The sequence below is a fragment of the Daphnia pulex genome, chromosome 8, assembly GCF_021134715.1.
Source record: "Daphnia pulex isolate KAP4 chromosome 8, ASM2113471v1".
NCBI classification, from domain to species: Eukaryota; Metazoa; Arthropoda; class Branchiopoda; order Diplostraca; family Daphniidae; genus Daphnia; species Daphnia pulex.
The window spans coordinates 10,005,285-10,022,555 of record NC_060024.1 but is presented as its reverse complement, the minus strand read 5'-3'; the positions used below and the strand labels follow the sequence as shown (position 1 = coordinate 10,022,555).

The 17,271-nt window shown below is 38.4% G+C and overlaps 5 protein-coding genes across 11 annotated transcripts; all 5 read right to left on the bottom strand.

The window, feature by feature from the left end:
* Positions 1–417: 417 nt before the first annotated feature.
* LOC124200081 (monocarboxylate transporter 12-like) lies at positions 418–2,472 on the bottom strand. Of its 3 annotated transcripts, none has more exons than XM_046596178.1 (8): positions 2,174–2,472; positions 1,777–2,102; positions 1,466–1,687; positions 1,226–1,388; positions 1,041–1,156; positions 842–968; positions 646–771; positions 418–567 (listed from the first exon to the last, which is right to left on the bottom strand). In XM_046596178.1, exons 1-8 carry the CDS (start codon positions 2,454–2,456, stop codon positions 440–442), a joined length of 1,491 nt encoding a protein of 496 aa, XP_046452134.1. In that variant the 5' UTR covers positions 2,457–2,472; the 3' UTR covers positions 418–439. The 3 variants fall into 3 exon arrangements, with proteins under 3 accessions (XP_046452134.1, XP_046452135.1, XP_046452136.1); XM_046596179.1 differs by having other exon boundaries at positions 1,777–2,105; positions 2,177–2,472; XM_046596180.1 differs by lacking the exon at positions 418–567 and having other exon boundaries at positions 715–791.
* A 473-nt stretch (positions 2,473–2,945) lies between these two features.
* LOC124200072 (monocarboxylate transporter 12-like) lies at positions 2,946–5,916 on the bottom strand. The gene is made up of 8 exons (XM_046596161.1): positions 5,533–5,916; positions 4,628–4,903; positions 4,223–4,548; positions 3,747–4,110; positions 3,567–3,682; positions 3,380–3,503; positions 3,183–3,308; positions 2,946–3,092 (listed from the first exon to the last, which is right to left on the bottom strand). The coding sequence occupies exons 1-8, from the start codon at positions 5,732–5,734 to the stop codon at positions 2,971–2,973; spliced, it is 1,656 nt and encodes a 551-aa protein (XP_046452117.1). The 5' UTR covers positions 5,735–5,916; the 3' UTR covers positions 2,946–2,970.
* A 175-nt stretch (positions 5,917–6,091) lies between these two features.
* Positions 6,092–8,746, bottom strand: LOC124200082 (monocarboxylate transporter 12-like). Its single transcript, XM_046596181.1, has 7 exons — positions 8,027–8,746; positions 7,622–7,947; positions 7,146–7,509; positions 6,966–7,081; positions 6,782–6,905; positions 6,585–6,710; positions 6,092–6,500 (listed from the first exon to the last, which is right to left on the bottom strand). Exons 1-7 carry the CDS (start codon positions 8,286–8,288, stop codon positions 6,379–6,381), a joined length of 1,440 nt encoding a protein of 479 aa, XP_046452137.1. The 5' UTR covers positions 8,289–8,746; the 3' UTR covers positions 6,092–6,378.
* A 107-nt stretch (positions 8,747–8,853) lies between these two features.
* LOC124200100 (solute carrier family 2, facilitated glucose transporter member 8-like) lies at positions 8,854–12,531 on the bottom strand. Its single transcript, XM_046596206.1, is given in 9 exon segments — positions 8,854–9,529; positions 9,593–9,888; positions 9,955–10,155; positions 10,226–10,300; positions 10,375–10,432; positions 10,435–10,685; positions 10,815–11,914; positions 12,144–12,234; positions 12,343–12,531. Coding segments are annotated over 7 exon segments (1,554 nt in total). The 5' UTR covers positions 10,966–11,914; positions 12,144–12,234; positions 12,343–12,531; the 3' UTR covers positions 8,854–9,007.
* A 473-nt stretch (positions 12,532–13,004) lies between these two features.
* LOC124200073 (solute carrier family 2, facilitated glucose transporter member 8-like) lies at positions 13,005–17,178 on the bottom strand. 5 transcript variants are annotated; one of them, XM_046596166.1, is made up of 7 exons: positions 17,055–17,178; positions 15,008–15,165; positions 14,569–14,871; positions 14,419–14,493; positions 14,151–14,351; positions 13,791–14,086; positions 13,005–13,716 (listed from the first exon to the last, which is right to left on the bottom strand). In XM_046596166.1, the coding sequence occupies exons 2-7, from the start codon at positions 15,159–15,161 to the stop codon at positions 13,195–13,197; spliced, it is 1,551 nt and encodes a 516-aa protein (XP_046452122.1). In that variant the 5' UTR covers positions 15,162–15,165; positions 17,055–17,178; the 3' UTR covers positions 13,005–13,194. The 5 variants fall into 5 exon arrangements, with proteins under 5 accessions (XP_046452122.1, XP_046452121.1, XP_046452120.1 ...); XM_046596165.1 differs by lacking the exon at positions 17,055–17,178 and adding an exon at positions 15,564–15,944; XM_046596164.1 differs by lacking the exon at positions 17,055–17,178 and adding an exon at positions 15,238–15,327.
* Between the last annotated feature and the right edge of the window lie 93 nt (positions 17,179–17,271).

The window sequence follows — 17,271 nt, the reverse complement described above, 5'->3', positions numbered from 1 at the left end:
CAATTTAAATTTTTTTGAACGACATTAAATACCCTTTACTACTCGGCAGAGGTTGAGAGGTTTAATGATGATAAGGACGCTACAGGCTGGCGAGAGAAGAGTTCGACATCTATATTCTATATAATTTCTCCTCTGGCTTCATATAGAAAATAAGAGATAGGCATTAGGCAAACGAAATTGTTACAAAAGCACTGCGAGAGTCAGAGAATAAAACTGCGGTCGTGTATTAGAATGTATAGGGGAAAATACGAATAAGATATACATATAGGACACAAAAGAGCAACAAGTCAATATAGCCCCGTTTTGCCACTATAGGCCTTCTCGTATTCCAAGTTGGGTGGAGAGACGAGGAGGGCAAAATACCTGTAGGATATATTGCGTGCCGTTCGGTCGTTATTTTCGTTGTTTTTTTTTTAAATTTTATTTATTCGTTTCCCTCCTAACTGCGCATTTTCTCCCAACGGTTAATCCTTCCAAGAGGATAACAAATAAACGCGGAAAGTAGAACGGAAAAACCAGCAAAATAGAAGGTAATGTGGAAGTCACCAAAAATATCAAATAGCAATCCTGTCATTTAAAGCACAAAAGAAAACATAAATTAAGAACTTAAATCTAAGAAAGAAAATTTAATTATTGCGTAGATACCGGCTAAAGGGATTCCAATGACGGTAGCTACTCCATGAAACACTAGCATGAAGCTGTAACTGTTATTCACATTTTCCAAACCCAAAAGCTTCCCAAGTAAAATTGATCTTGTAGCTGTTGTGCAGGCTATTTTTTAAAATGCAAAGCTATCTTCTATTATACTTTCAAACAATAGATTGAAATGAAATTTATTTACACGCGGCGAGTCCCAGTATGGTGGAGAAAAGGGCTAGCAACTCGTACGAGACTAATATTGATGGGCACAGCAAAATCAATAAACCTGAGATTGTCAAGCCGATGTTATTCAGCAACAATACGCTGACCTGTATAAAAAATAATAATGTGTCGTTAGGATTGCATTTTTGAAAATAGCTTTTCAAGCATGAAATACACACCCTAGGATGGTCAGAGATCCATCCAATTAATATGCGTCCTATCATGATAGATATTCCAAGAATTGATAGCAGGAAAGACGCCTTTTCTTTCGGTACCCCCATGTTTACCGCATGAGCTTTGCATAGGGTGAAAAATCTTTAAAAAACTGTTACTTATTAAACAATCGGCTCAAAATTGTCCTTACCTGTTATATACATGGATGGTACAAACCATCCGATAGATTGGAAAAAACTTGAAGCGCATATAACGACAAAGGTTGGTGACCGAAACAACGAGAATTTGAACAAGTTAAGGATGCTGAAAAAACATTTTTTGATGGATAACTTTTCATTTGCGTTTGTTACAGGCTTCAGTAAATCGTAGTTAGAAATATAAGTTAAGCTCTTGTGCCATTTCGATCATTAAATCAAAAGGAAACCCAAACCTGATTTTCTGTTATGGAGATATCCATATTCGATTGCGCTTGTTCTCCTTTATTATTCCCTTTCACGTCATTCGGTGTTGGCGGATTTTCAATTGCTGATGGCCCTATGCCGTCAGGCGGCAGAAGATTGAGGCTGACATCTTCCACTATTTTCTTTCGTCGAACAGGTTTGACAGGAATTAGCAGCGAGCCAAAAACTGCACAGTTCAGATAAAGTCCACTCTTTGAAAAAGAATTTTCGCATTGTTAATTTTACTGCTAGCATAATTACTGAAATGCAGCAAACAAGCATATTAAAATAGTGTAGTTACCAAAATAAGGAATGTTCCTCTGAGTGCATAGGTTTCTAATAGCCAAGATATGAGTGGGGCAAAGACAAAAGCGCCTGCTCCGGATCCACAGAGAGTGATTCCAGTGGCCAGCGCACGTCTTTTATCAAAATAGAAGCCGACACCAACGACAATTGGAGTGTAAACCAAGCCGTCGGCAGTTCCTAAAAGCACACCAAGAGTGAAAAACAGGGTCCCGACTGAGAAGGCGAACGTAGAGGTCAAAAGGCCCACGAAACCCAGTAGACTGCCAGATATGACAACAGCACGGAATCCGAACTTATTACTCAATGCCGAAGCTATCGGTCCTGTAAAATTGATAAGAAGCCATTATTACAAATTAAGTCGAGAATGAAAAGATCTAAATGTTTTGTCTTTCCTGAGATTAATGAAGTTGCGTTTTCAATAGAAAACATCCAAGCAATTTTAACAGCAGGTTCGTCAAAAACGTATCTCAACTCAGAGAGTATCAATCCGAAGCTGAAGAGAATGCCGTCCGAAATCAATAGACATAACAAACTGGCCCCCGTGATGATCCAGCCAAATCCTCCATCCGGCGGAATTGTAACATATTCGTAAGTCACCTTTTCTTCTTTGACAAATTTTTCCGTTTCATTTTCGTCGCCGGAATACTTTTTTTCTACACTTATAACGCTAGCCATTACAAATTAAGGTTCTGTTGCTACTGTGGACTATATACTGACTAAACCTGAACTAGATACAAGACTTGTTGGTCTAATCACTACCGTCAGAATACTGATCTGACAGCTTGTCTTCCAGTCTTTTATTTTGCTTTTTTTTTTATTTTTTAAAATTTTTTTTTTTGGCTTTGGGGAAAATGGGCATGTATTATTAATTAACAGGATGCGCTTAGCCTTGAAGTTCGTGAACAACGTGTGGACTGTGGACGAATAACTGGTTTGCACCAGTTGGCACCGTGCTTTTAGTTTGGTTCCACTGTTGTGCAATGTCTTATTTATACATTTAGTTGCTTATCTTTTTTGGCTGTTTATCTAATGATTGTAATGCGTGAATAAAAGTCTAAACTCTAAAGTAACAGTTAAGATTATTAAATTTTTTTATCTTAGCCTATATAACTTCAAATGATATGGCATATAGAGGTTGGAAATTTCTTTTTAAAAAAAACGAAGTGGAAACATTCTAATCTGGAAAAAGTTATCTCTTCTCCCAGCGATTAATTCTGCCAAGAGGATAACATAAAAACGCGGACAGAAGGATGGAAGATCCAGCAAGATAAAAAGCTCCATGATAATCACCCGAAGTGTCATGTAGTGAACCTATGCAAACATATTCCATACAGAAAAAGACGGAAAGAAGGCCAATAATCATTGTGAAATTAAATTAATTGTGAAAATTTTTGTCTGTACCAGCCGTAGGAGTTTCGAAGAGGGTTGCGACTCCGAAAAAAACGAGCATGAGCCCGTAAGCGTTGTTAACATTTTCCAACCCCAAAAGTTCCCCAAGTAAAATCGGTCGCGTTACAGCGGTGCAGGCTAATTAGCAAACGAAAAGATGAGGTATGTTAGCCTGTTGCATCACTTATTTTCAAACACGATAAGCTTACACGTAAATAAACCGAGGGCTATGGAAAAAATAACGAGTTGATAATAGGAGATGCATAATGGGCAAACCATAATCAACAAACCGGAGACTGTCAAACCCATATTATTGAGAAAGAGCACGCTAACCTGTAAGTATAAAGCAAACACATTCGACTGCCGTAAACAACACAGGATTGAGTGTAGTATAACCTTAGGATGGTCTGAAAGCCATCCGTTGATAATGCGTCCTATCATATTACAGATTCCCACAATCGATAGAAGAAACGACGCCTTCTCGTTTGGTATTCCCATGTTAACCGCATGAGCTACATTGCAGAACATAATTATTAGGAGGTGAATTAAAATCGTGAAGAAGGTAAATTAGATTACCTGCCAGATACATGAAAGGAACCAACCATCCGAAAGATTGGAAGAAACTAGAAACGCAAATGACAACAAAAGTCGGAGATCGAAACAGCGAAAATTTGAACAACTTGGAAAAGTTTGAAAAATATTTTTGATTAACATTTTCCCTCTTTGTTTTGCTGTCCACTTTTTCTTCTTCAAAAAAGTTTAGATTATTTCTGGAATTAAATTCAATTTCTTTTGTAATCAGAGATTTCTCGAACATCAATGTTTCGATATCTTTTTGCTCTAACAGTGTAACTGTTTCTGATCGCACCTTGTTGCGCCGTTGAGATTTCAGCGGTATGAGTAATGCTCCAAAAACTCCACAGTTCAAATAAATCCCACTCTTTTAAGGTAGAAATAAAAAAAAGGTTTCCCATTAACATTTTGGGATCAAAGAATAACACGATACTTGTGATTAGGAAAGTGCAAATGACATGATAACTGCGTACACTTACCAGAATGAGAAATGTCCCTCTGAGTGCATAAGTTTTTAATAGCCAATTAACAACAGGTGCAAAGACAAAAGTGCCGGCTCCAGAGCCGCAGATGGCGATTCCGGTAGCCAGAGCACGCTTTTTGTCGAAATAAAAGCTGATGTTGACGATTATTGGAGTGAACACCAAACAAATTGCAAATCCAAAAAGAAGACCAAGAGTGAAAAACAAATTTTCCACCGATTGAGCGAATGCAGAAGTCAGGAGACCGACGAAACCAAATAAACTGCCCGTTATGACGACGACACGAAAACCGAACCGGTTGCTCAATGCAGAGGCTACGGGGCCTATACAAAACAAACATACACAAGGTTATACGAATTGTTCTACATTTTCAGTTGTCTTATAAGATAAATATTGCCATTCCTGAGAAATATGATATCGCGTTGAAAATGGAAAATATCCAAGCGGCTTTCGCAACAGGTTCGTCAAAAACACGTTCCACCTCAGAGATGATCAATCCGAAGCAATAGTGCATGCCATCTGAAATTAGAATGCACAAAAAACTGGCCACCGTGACGACCCACCCATATCCTCCATCCGGCGGTACTATGATGTAGTCGTCAGTCGCCTTTTCTTCTTCATTGTTTGTTTGCCTTCTCCACTTTTTAGTATTCTCCGCTTTCATTTTCTTTTCACAAGCTATTCAATACCAAACCGGATAAAAAATACTTTAATGGTACAACGTTGGTTTGTTCGCGCGCCAAAATACTGATCAGGTTTACCCGTAGTGTTTGCCGCAATAGTAAATTTAAAATTCGTTTTAGTTTCGTTTTTAATTTTTCATATTTTCGTTTTTATTTCGTTTTTTCTTTTAAAATGAAAACGATCGTTAACGAAACGATCGTTTTCAATTCGTTTTTTTTTCCAAGAAAGTGAATATATTTTTTTCTTTAGACTTGAAACGTAATTGTCTGCAATGACAACAACCGTGCAATGGAACGATTTGGCTGATTAATAATGATTAATTAATGTCATTTAACTTTTTGACTTAATAACGTTTTTTTTTGCTTCATAAAGAAATTTATAGCATTATAAAAAATAAAACACGGAAAACGAAATTTTGCACAACAATGACGAATTTTTCGTTTTTTTTTTTTTTTTTTTTGTAAATCGTTTTCGGTGTTAAGAAAATCACTCGTTAACGATGATCGTAAACGGCACTAAATGCCGCCTTTGAATCAGATATGAGAGTAAAAAATCTGTGATACCTCAAATAGAATGAGGTAAACTAAATCAGTACCACCTTTTATCTTAAGTGCAATTTTTACCGGCAAGAGCAGCTCCTATCTGTGCTGGCGAATAGTCGATTTCGTGTTGTAAAGACGGGGATTTTGGTGACATTACGGGCCCGCCAATGCCCCCCACTTGCCCATCGTCTCCGACAAAAGCCGAGTTCACTTCTTCCATTGCTCTAAATGAAATAAACGAAATTTCATTTGAATTGGTGACTTTTCCCGCTAATCTAAACATTTCACAGTTTCATGTAAGTCCTTACAAACATACAATTACTCAAAAACAACGCGAGTGATTTCGTATTTCCCTAACAGCAAGCAACAAGAGCCGACTAATGGTTTTAAACGTCGCTTCCTACTACACATATTTTCAATCAGGAAAAGGTGTGATTATTAGTCACGCATCTGGTGGTCTGGAGTAAAAGTGGCGCAACTTCAACGCAGTAGGTTTTCTTTTGAATAAAAAATCCAAACGAAAGTAAACCTAAGTAAAATTCACAGTTATATTATTCAATTAGTAATTAATCAAAATTAAAGCAATTAAATCTATCGGTCTACCTTTTTTTTATTGGCCCACCTGCCGAGTAATAAATACGCAAGTGTCTAGCCGCTAGCGTAGAACCAAAAATTTGCAGTAATTAGTTGGCACTGTGCTTTAAGTTTTTGTTTCACTGTCGTATAATAAGATTCTCGCCTTATTTAAAATACATTTGGTTGCTTATCTTATTCGGCTATTTATCTAATGATTGCAATCTTTGAATAAAAGTTTTAAGTAACAATTAAAATTATTCCAAATTTACATATCTTAGCCATTTATCTTCAAATTATATCGAAAAAAAAAACACGAAGTGGAAAAGTAATTAACATTCTAATATTGAAAAGTTATTTCTTCTCCCAGTGGTTAATTTTGCCTAGCGGATAACATACAAACGCAGACAGAAGAATGGAAGATCCGGCAAGATAAAAAGCTCCATGATAATCACCCAAAGTGTCATATAGTAAACCTATGTAATCATGTTCCGTATAGAAAAAAACAAACACAATAATCATTAGGTATGACATTAAATTGGTCAATATTCTGCGAGTACCGGCCATAGGAGTTCCGAAGAGGGTTGCGACACCGTAAAAAACGAGCATGAACCCGTAAGCGTTGTTTACATTTTCCAACCCTAAATATTCCCCAAGTAAAATCGGTCGCGTTACAGCGGTGCAGGCTAATAAGAAAAACGAAAAGATGAAGTATGTTAGCCTGTTGCATCACTTATTTTCAAACACAAAATCTTACAGGTAAATAAGCCAAGTGCTATGGAGAAAATAAGAAGTTGATAATACGAGATGCACAATGGGCAAACCACAATCAACAAACCGGAGACTGTCAAACCCACATTATTGAGAAAGAGCACGCTAACCTGTAAGTATAAAGAAAACATATTTGACTGCTGTCAACACAAAATTGAGTGTAGTATAACCTTAGGATGGTCAGAAAGCCATCCGTTGATAATGCGTCCCATCATATTACAGATTCCCACAATCGATAGAAGAAACGACGCCTTCTCGTTTGGTATTCCCATGTTAACCGCATGAGCTACATTGCAGAACATAATTATTAGGAGGTGAATTAGAATCCTGAAGAAGGTAAATTAGATTACCTGCCAGATACATGAAAGGAACTAACCATCCGAAAGATTGGAAGAAACTAGAAACGCAAATGACAACAAAAGTCGGAGATCGAAACAGCGAAAATTTGAACAACTTGGAAAAGTTTGAAAAATATTTTTGATTAACATTTTCCCTCTTTGTTTTGCTGTCCACTTTTTCTTCTTCAAAAAAGTTTAGATTATTTCTGGAATTAAATTCAATTTCTTTTGTAATCAGAGATTTCTCGAACATCAATGTTTCGATATCTTTTTGCTCTAACAGTGTAACTGTTTCTGATCGCACCTTGTTGCGCCGTTGAGATTTCAGCGGTATGAGTAATGCTCCAAAAACTCCACAGTTCAAATAAATCCCACTCTTTTAAGGTAGAAATAAAAAAAAGGTTTCCCATTAACATTTTGGGATCAAAGAATAACACGATACTTGTGATTAGGAAAGTGCAAATGACATGATAACTGCGTACACTTACCAGAATGAGAAATGTCCCTCTGAGTGCATAAGTTTTTAATAGCCAATTAACAACAGGTGCAAAGACAAAAGTGCCGGCTCCAGAGCCGCAGATGGCGATTCCGGTAGCCAGAGCACGCTTTTTGTCGAAATAAAAGCTGATGTTGACGATTATTGGAGTGAACACCAAACAAATTGCAAATCCAAAAAGAAGACCAAGAGTGAAAAACAAATTTTCCACCGATTGAGCGAATGCAGAAGTCAGGAGACCGACGAAACCAAATAAACTGCCCGTTATGACGACGACACGAAAACCGAACCGGTTGCTCAATGCAGAGGCTACGGGGCCTATACAAAACAAACATACACAAGGTTATACGAATTGTTCTACATTTTCAGTTGTCTTATAAGATAAATATTGCCATTCCTGAGAAATATGATATCGCGTTGAAAATGGAAAATATCCAAGCGGCTTTCGCAACAGGTTCGTCAAAAACACGTTCCACCTCAGAGATGATCAATCCGAAGCAATAGAGTATGCCATCTGAAATTAGAATGCACAAAAAACTGGCCACCGTGACGACCCACCCATATCCTCCATCCGGCGGTACTATGATGTACTCGTCAGTCGCCTTTTCTTCTTCTTTATTGGATTGCCTTGGCCACTTTTTAGTATTCTCCGCTAACATTTTCTTTTCACAAGCTATTCAGCATCAATCCGGATCAAAAATACTTTAATGGTACGATGTTGGTTTGTTCGCTGTCGCCCAAATACTGATCAGGTTTCCCGCGAGCAACTCAACTGAATGCATGGTCTGTAAAAAAAAAATTCTTTTGTGATTTTATTTTTATTTTTGGTGTTGTTTCGTTTCTCTTTTTCTAACATTGTTTAGTCCGAGCGAAGCCTGGCGAAATCTATTTTTGTTCGTCCCGACACGTAAAGGATATTGGAACGTGTCCGTGAAAACTGCCACGATTTTTAAATAGTTAGATCTGAACCGAAATTAAATTCAGCTTAACAACTTTTTTGTTTAAAAAAACAATTTTGATTGGCTTTGCCAATGGCCTCAATGTTACACAAACAAACGTTATTCAAATATCAAACCAAAAAAGTAACTATAGCCTATGGCCATCTCCCATGTTAATTTTCAAACAGGTTACATTGTTACAGGTTGGTTGGTCAGCTTTCAAAAAATAATAAAACAAAAATCGTTTACCTATTTGGTTTGTATAATTTTAGCCTTTCAAAGTAAATAAGACTATTCCTACCATTTTTATTCCGCCTTTGTTTGTGAGACAGCTTTACAAACAAAAGTCGCAAGAGAAAGACACTTGCGTGTTATTTAAATACTACCATCGATCAATTAACAAATATGAATATCAATGGGTAAAGTAACTTCAAAAGAAATCATCTAGGTGTCAAAATTGGTAACGAAGAAATACGCTTCTCTCGGGATCTGAAATAAACTTGGATCTGAAGTGGTGTCCGATCTTTCGTCTCAGGTAGGAGAAACAAGACGAACATAATGCCCAAACAACAGGCCCCAGAGTAAAACCAGAACACACCAGCGTGTGTCATGACCCGATTCATGTCGACAAATGTTTTCGTGACTGTAAATGACATCGCAAAATTAGTGAAAGCGACAATCGAGCTTCCAGGTCCCCTGAACCTTGGCGGTAGAATTTCACTGGATATGAGCCACGGAAGTGCTCCCAATCCTAAACCTACGGCCATAGAAAAGACAATCATAGCGGTCAATGGAATCCATTTAAAGTTGACCATCTCCTGAGAATGTGGACGACCCGAATAATGAAAATAGAAACCCATTAAAAGCGTTGAAAGACAAGCTATTCCCTCTGAGATGATGAACAACGTTCTTCGATTCAGCCTTTTTACAAGTACGGCGGAAGACAAAACCACTGCTGAAACCTGCAACCAAAAGGACACCGATAAGTATCTAAGACGCCAATCACAATACTACGTAAAAAGTACCTGTGCAACATTTATCAAAACTACGCCTATGAGACGATCAAAGCTGAAATTTGCCAACCTAAAAATATCTGCGGCATTAAACAACAAGGCGTTCAGTCCAGAGAACTGTTGAACTACCATCAATGCTACTCCAATCAGAATAGGTTTAAACACCCACGGTTGACAGACGTCGGAAATTTTGCAAGTTTCTTTGGAATCTTCGAGAACTCGAGTTTCTATTTGATGTAATTCTGCTTTAATGTTGTAGGTAGATCCCCGGAGCCAGACAAGAGATCCAAAAGCTTCACTTTGCTGCCCTTTGCAAACGAAAAAAAAAGGGGGTTTTGAAAGTTGTGCTATTAGTGTTGACAAATATCACCAACCTTTCCTCATTAAAAAATATGGCGATTCGGGAACGCATATCATGCCCACTATGAAAATTATGGGCTTGATTGTACAAATGACCGATAACCAGCGCCAGTGCATCCATAATCCCATCACACTAGTAACCAGTACACCGCATGACAGGTTGAACGTAAAGAAAAAACCCACTATTCCTCGCATGGTGGGGGTTGATATCTCTCCTATAAGACATAACGTGCGTTAAATCAACGAAAGAAAAATAAATTAGGTACCGGTATGAAGTATTAATACCAATGTAACAAGGGGCAATGGCCGTACAAACGCCTCCAGAAAAACCAACAATGACACGGCCGACATACAACATACCTTTTGGATGAGAGAAAAAAGGCTTGATTACTTTTGAAGGCCGTCAACCAAAATCTATTTTAAAGTTAATCCACTTGAGTCAACAGCAAGTGAAATCATCAGCCATCCAATGATGTACGGTGCACTCATCATGACATCATCATCAGGACAAATCGACGGCCAAATTTGTCCATTAAAAATCCTCCGCTGAGAGCTCCGAGCATACCGCCAATATTCAACAATGAACCAACCCACGACATTTGGTTATCGTCCAGTTCTATGTGCCAAATATTTGCGAGTTGCTTATCATTCGGGTAGAAACTCCCAGCAGCAATGTGTTGCAGTTGTGGCTGAACGGGTGACGACCAACCTAACGTTGTTCCCAGTAGGAAGGCACTAAAAGCCGCTATTTGAATCAGATATGAGAGCAAGAAAAATCTGTGATTTCTCAAATTGAATTGGACAAACCCGGCAAATTGAAATTCGCATGAGTAGCAAAATTAGATGGTACCGTTTTCTATCAAATAATTTTTACCGGCAAGAGCAGCTCCTATCTGTGGTCTCTTTGTTGCTGTCGAATAGTCGATTTCGTGTTTCACAGACGGTGTTCTTGGTGACGTTACGGGCTCGCCAATGTCCCCCACTTGCCCATCGTCTCCGACAAAAGCCGAGTTCACTTCTTCCATTGCTCTAAATGAAATAACCGAAATTTCTTTTGAATCGGCGACTTTTCCCGCTAATCTAAACATTTCACAGTGTTACTCATGTGTCAAGTAAGTCATAATAAACGTACAGTTGCTCAAAAACTACGCGAGGGATTTCGTTTTACCCCTTATAGCAAGCAATACGCGTCGACTGCGCGGGTTTAAAACGTCGCTTCCTACTACACATATTTTCAATCAGGAAAAAGTGTGTATATGAGTCACGCATCTGGTAGTCTAGGGGCAAAGGGGCGCAACTTCAAAGCAAAAGGTTTTCTTTTGAATACAAAATCCATACGAAAGTATACCTCGTTTGGTATACAAAAAATTCACAGTTCAACCTATCAGTTCGTAAACAATCAAAATTAAGGCAGTTTATTCTTAAATCTGTCGGTCTACCTCTTATGATTGGCCCACTTGCCGAGTAACGAGGAGGGTGCCGGTGTGGCGGCAGGTCCCTCTTGGGCATACAATTTTATAGACTTTGCACATTGTTTGAAGTGCTTAAAATTAAACAATTTTTTTCAATTTGATTGTTTGCCCACAGACACAAGTTGTGAAGTATAAAACAAGCCTGATGTGCAGTCGCAAACTCGCAATGCAGTTCAATCGTCTACAAATAAATTATTGAATTATCCCAGATTGAGATAACAGAAGCGGCAAGAGAAAACTGGCAGTCAATAAGAGTCAACCGTCTAGCTCAGGAATAATCGTACTCCGTTACGATTTATAACCAACGCCACCAAACAGTCAAAAAAAGGAAGAATAGAATAGATAATTGTCCTACCTTTAAGCCCGGGAAATCCACAGCCAGGCATCCACAAGTGCTCCATCCTCAGTAAAGTTGACGCCAGGCAGGATAGGAAAAGGGGAACATTGTGAATATACCTTTTCACATTGTACATGGTGACAGTTTTCCCAATTAGTCTAGGAGCTTTTTATAAAAAAAATAAAAAAAAATAAAAGGTTACAAAAAAAAATATATTGCAGAGACAACAAGTAATAAAAAAAAGTTAGAAAGGCAGTGGGTACTGGGTAACCCCCTCATTTTGATAAACAGGATTATGTAAGGTTTACGTGTAATACCCTGAATGCAAGTTTCAGACACCATTTAATTATGTAAAGCAGGTCACAGGTTAACAAAAGTAACATAATCATTTTACCCAATCGATGATGCTGAGATTGTTGGTGATGACTGGTCAGTATCAAAGCTTGCACATGTTGTGGCTACGATGTCTGGCTCAGGCCTGAAATCTGCACAAAGGTAAAGGTTACAATACATTTTACAAATTTGGAACAGGTTTAACTCTTTTGTATAAGCTCCAAAAATCATTCCATGATCACATTCTTAGTTTTATTTACCTGAGAAACATCATGGAGTGGAGAGCATGAGGAGTTCACAAAAAAGTTCACACGACGATCACATGACGACCACATTTTATTTTGTTCTGCTATTTCTTTTGCAGTCACGTATCATGTTTCCAGATCAGTGATCCGTTCAGTTTTCTATGATAAAAAATATCTGAAACTTCGACTCTATGCTTTTTCGAAACTGTGAAACAAAATGAAAGCAGACGACACAAATATTCTAATTAACAAGGCTTAAAATAAGATATCGATATTTAAGAAATCCGCTACACACGCTTCACCCGCCAAATTCAAAGAAAATCAAATGCATTACTAGAAGGTCCAGGAAAACAACGGTTTTGTCACTAAAAAGACCCTCCCCCCCTTCGGCACTCGCTATGTTATAGAAAACGTTAACATTTGGCAATAATTGTTGGAGATTTGATTTTCCTGGTAGTAAAATACAGAACAGTACAAATTAAACCGAAATTAAATTCAGCTAAACAACGTAGTTTAAAAAAACAATGTAGAATACATAAGAAGCTTGAACATTGCTCTCAATATTACACAAACATTATTCAAAAATCAAACCATAAAAGTACCTATAGCCTATCTTCATTTAAATTTTCAAACAGGTTACATGGTTGGTTGATTAGCTATCAAAAAATTTAAAAATATCGTTTACGCAAAGTTTTATTTAATTTGGGCTTTCAAATTAAACAGAAAATTCTTACAATTTTTATTCAGCTCCCTTATGAGACTGCTTTGCAATTAAAAGATGCAAGAGAAAGACACTTGCGTCTTATTTAAATATACTATCATCTACCAATCAACAAATATCAATGGGTAGAGTAACTTCAAGAGAAATCATTTAGGTGTCAAAATTGGTAACGAAGAAATACGCTTCTCTCGGGATCTGAAATAAACTTGGATCTGAAGTGGTGTCCGATCTTTCGTCTCGGGTAGGAGAAACAAGCCAAACATAACGCCCAAAAAACAAGCCCCAGAGTAAAACCAGAACACGCCAGCGTGTGTCATGACCCGCTTCATGTCGACAAATGTTTTCGTGACTGTAAATGACATCGCAAAATTGGCGAAAGCGACAATCGAGCTTCCAGGTCCCCTGAACCTTGGCGGTAGAATTTCACTGGATATGAGCCACGGAAGTGCTCCCAATCCTAAACCTATGGCCGCAAAAAAGACAATCATAGCGGTCAATGGGATCCATTTAAAGTTGACCATCTCCTGAGAATGTGGACGACCCGAATAATGAAAATAGAAACCCATTAAAAGCGTTGAAAGACAAGCTATTCCCTCTGAGATGATGAACAACGTTCTTCGATTCAGCCTTTTTACAAGTACGGCGGAAGAAAAAACCACCGCTGAAACCTGTAAACAAAAAGGCAAAAAGATACCGATATAAAGTACCAAAAATGCTCATCACCAATACTTGTAAAAAGTACCTGTGCAACATTTATCAAAACTACTCCAATGAGACGATCAAAGCTGAAATTTGCCAACCTAAAAATCTCTGCGGCATTAAAAGATAAAGCGTTCAATCCGGAGAACTGCTGCAGTAACATCAAAACTACTCCGATCAGAATAGGTTTAAACACCCACGGTTGACAGACGTCGGAAATTTTGCAAGTTTCTTTGAAATCTTCGAGAACTCGAGTTTCTATTTGATGTAATTCTGCTTTAATGTTGTAGGTAGATCCCCGAAGCCAGACAAGAGATCCAAAAGCTTCACTTTGCTTCCCTTTGCAAAAGAAAACAAAATGGTTTTGAAATTTGTGCTGTTAGTGTTGACCAATGTCACAAACCTTTTCTTATTAAAAAATATGGCGATTCGGGAACGCATATCATGCCCACTAGGAAAATTATGGGTTCAATTGTACAAATGACCGATAACCAGCGCCAGTGCATCCATAATCCCATCACACTAGTCACCAGTAAGCCGGATGCAAGGTTGACCGAAAAGAAAAAACCCACTATTCCTCGCATGGTGGGGGTTGATATCTCTCCTATATGCCATAATGTACGTTAAAGCAATTAGGGGGGGGGGGGAATTAAAGAATGAAGTATCAATACCAATATAACAAGGGGCAATGGCCGTACAAACGCCTCCAGAAAAACCCACAATAATACGGCCGACATATAACATACCTATAGGGAAGAGAGAAAAAAGGCTTGATTACTTTTGAAGGTCGTCAACCGAAATCTATAGAAAAGTTAATCCACTTGAGTCGACAGCAAGTGAAATCATCAGCCATCCAATGATGTACGGTGCACTCATCATCATCAGGACAAATCGACGGCCAAATTTGTCCATTAAAAATCCTCCGCTGAGAGCTCCGATCATAGCGCCAATATTCAACAATGAACCAACCCACGACATTTGGTCATCGTCCAGATCTATGTGCCAGATATTTGCCAGTTGCGTATCATTCGGGTAGAAACTCCCAGCAGCAATGTGTTGCAGTTGTGGCTGAACGGGTGACGACCAACCTAACGTTGTTCCCAGTAGGAAGGCACTAAAAGCCGCTATTTGAATCAGATATGAGAGCAAGAAAAATCTGTAATTTCTCAAATTGAATTAGACAAACCCGGGCAAATTAAAATCCGCATGAGTAACAAAATTAGATAGTACCGTCTTCTATATCATAAGTTCAATTTTTACCGGCAAGAGCAGCTCCTATCTGTGGTCTTTTGGTTGCTGTCGAATAGTCGATTTCGTGTTTCACAGACGGTTTTTTTGGTGACGTTACGGGCCCGCCAGCAATGCTCACCACTTGCCCATCGTCTCCGACAAAAGCCGAGTTCACTTCTTCCATTGCTCTAAATGAAATAACCGAAATTTCTTTTGAATCGGCGACTTTTCCTGCTAACCTAAACATTTCACAGTGTTACTCATGTGTCAAGTAAGTCATAACAAACGTACAGTTGCTCGAATACTACGCGAGGGATTTCGTATACAGCAAATAACACGCGCCGAATAATGGTTTTTAAAAGTCGTTTTTCCATTAGGCTACATATATATTCAATTACAAAAAAGTGTGCATATGAGTCACGCATCTGGTAGTCTAGGGGAAAAGCGGCGCAACTTCAAAGCAAAAGGTTTTCTTTTGAATAACAAAATCCAAACAAAAGTATAACCCAGTAAAATTCACAGTTTAATCGTTTAGTTAGCAAAAAATCACAATTAAGGCAGTTTATTCTGAAATTTGTCGGTCTACCTGTTATGATTCATTGGTCCACCTGCTGAGTAATAAATACGCTAGTGTCTAGCGTAGAACCAAAGAGGAACACCAAAATGTGTCCGGTAAGTCTGAAATCGCACCAAGTTCTAATTTTGTTTCGAGGTTTGCCATAGGTTTTTAAAGCCACTAGCTTTACTAGAAGGTCCAGGAAAACCACGGTCCTGTCGCTAATAAAGACCCCCCTCGGCCCTCGCTATGTTATAGAAAACGTTGACGTTTGGCAGTGGTTGTTAGAGATTTGATTTTCCCGGTAGCAAAAGTAAACTTAACGCTCGGATGGAAAGAAACAAAAACAACAAAAACCTTGAATCTTCTTCCGCTGCTTCTTCTAACTATTTAGTTGACGATCGACGTAACGTATAGTCGGCCCAAGTTGTTCCACTTCATAGCACCTGGCGGTCTCGATTTACGGCTTTTTTTTTTATAAGGTGCTCGGTATTTCCCCTGATAGTTTAGTCAATGTTTTGTTTGTTATGTTCCTAAACTCTACACTTGTTTGGCATCTGTTTTGCAGATGGAAAAGCGCACATGTGTATACCAATAAAACTTAGAGCTCCTCCCCTTAGACTAATACACAAGTCTATTTTTGAAAAGGCTTAAATCTTACCTATATCGTCATCTATACCTTCGTCCAAATCAATTCAGGGCGCACCACGTATTTGTAATAAAGACCCTTCACTGTAATCTGGAATTTTGGTTCCGATTATTGTGGGAAAAGTGAAATTTGATATCATATTTGGAAAGGTATCAAAAATGAACAAAATTCTCACTTAACTAATGGCCGAATCGATTTCGTACTGAAACTTAGTCCTTGACTGCAGCAACCGCAAGTTGGGTATAATACAATTACATTTCTGGTCGTACTCGTACCTTGTAGCCTTTTTCAGATTAAAAATAGCGATTACTCGACATCTATAGTACAACCGAGTACAACATGAATGGGGTATTAGACACGGTCCAGCAAGAGGAAGCTTCGAGGTCGATAGAAACGGAAATAACAAGAGAACAGAAATACGTAGCCTTTTTGAACGGCTGTTTTTAAAAAAAGGCAATAAACGCAGTCGGTTGGAAGACAGACATCTGAGCTATTTATCACAAATTAAATCCATCGTAGAAGAAGCGGCATAACCTCGGTGGTTTTCCCAGCACGAATTAATTTACAACGAGGTATTCTTCTTCCATGGGAAAAGGGGAATTTTTCTTTTTGGAGACCGCAAAATTGAAACGAGTGAGAAATCTGACCTTCTCCCAACTCAGTGTTTTCAAATATTGAATAAAAACCGACACTCTTATATTACTAGAAGGCGCAAGTCATCCTATATTGTGCCTATATTGTGGTTGACACCTTTTGTATCATAGACTACTTCTAGGTTTTATTTGACCATGGGCCGTCATCACAGACCAGTGTCATGACTCAACAAACTGGTGCCAAGTCATATAAACAATAAGTTAGTTTGAAAAGCTTACCTGCATGTTAGCTGCACGACTTTATGGGGTCTCCTACGTCACACAATGTCACAAAAGAACTCTGTCACGCCAAACTTGTAAAGCGGCTGAGGCGTATTCAGCTTGTAATTAAAGCCTAGTGGGCACGTATTCGATAAGACGACCACTGCTATACGCGTGAGCAACCGGAACTCACAAAACCACTGAAGTCTTTCAATCATATTGTTCAGCTTGAACT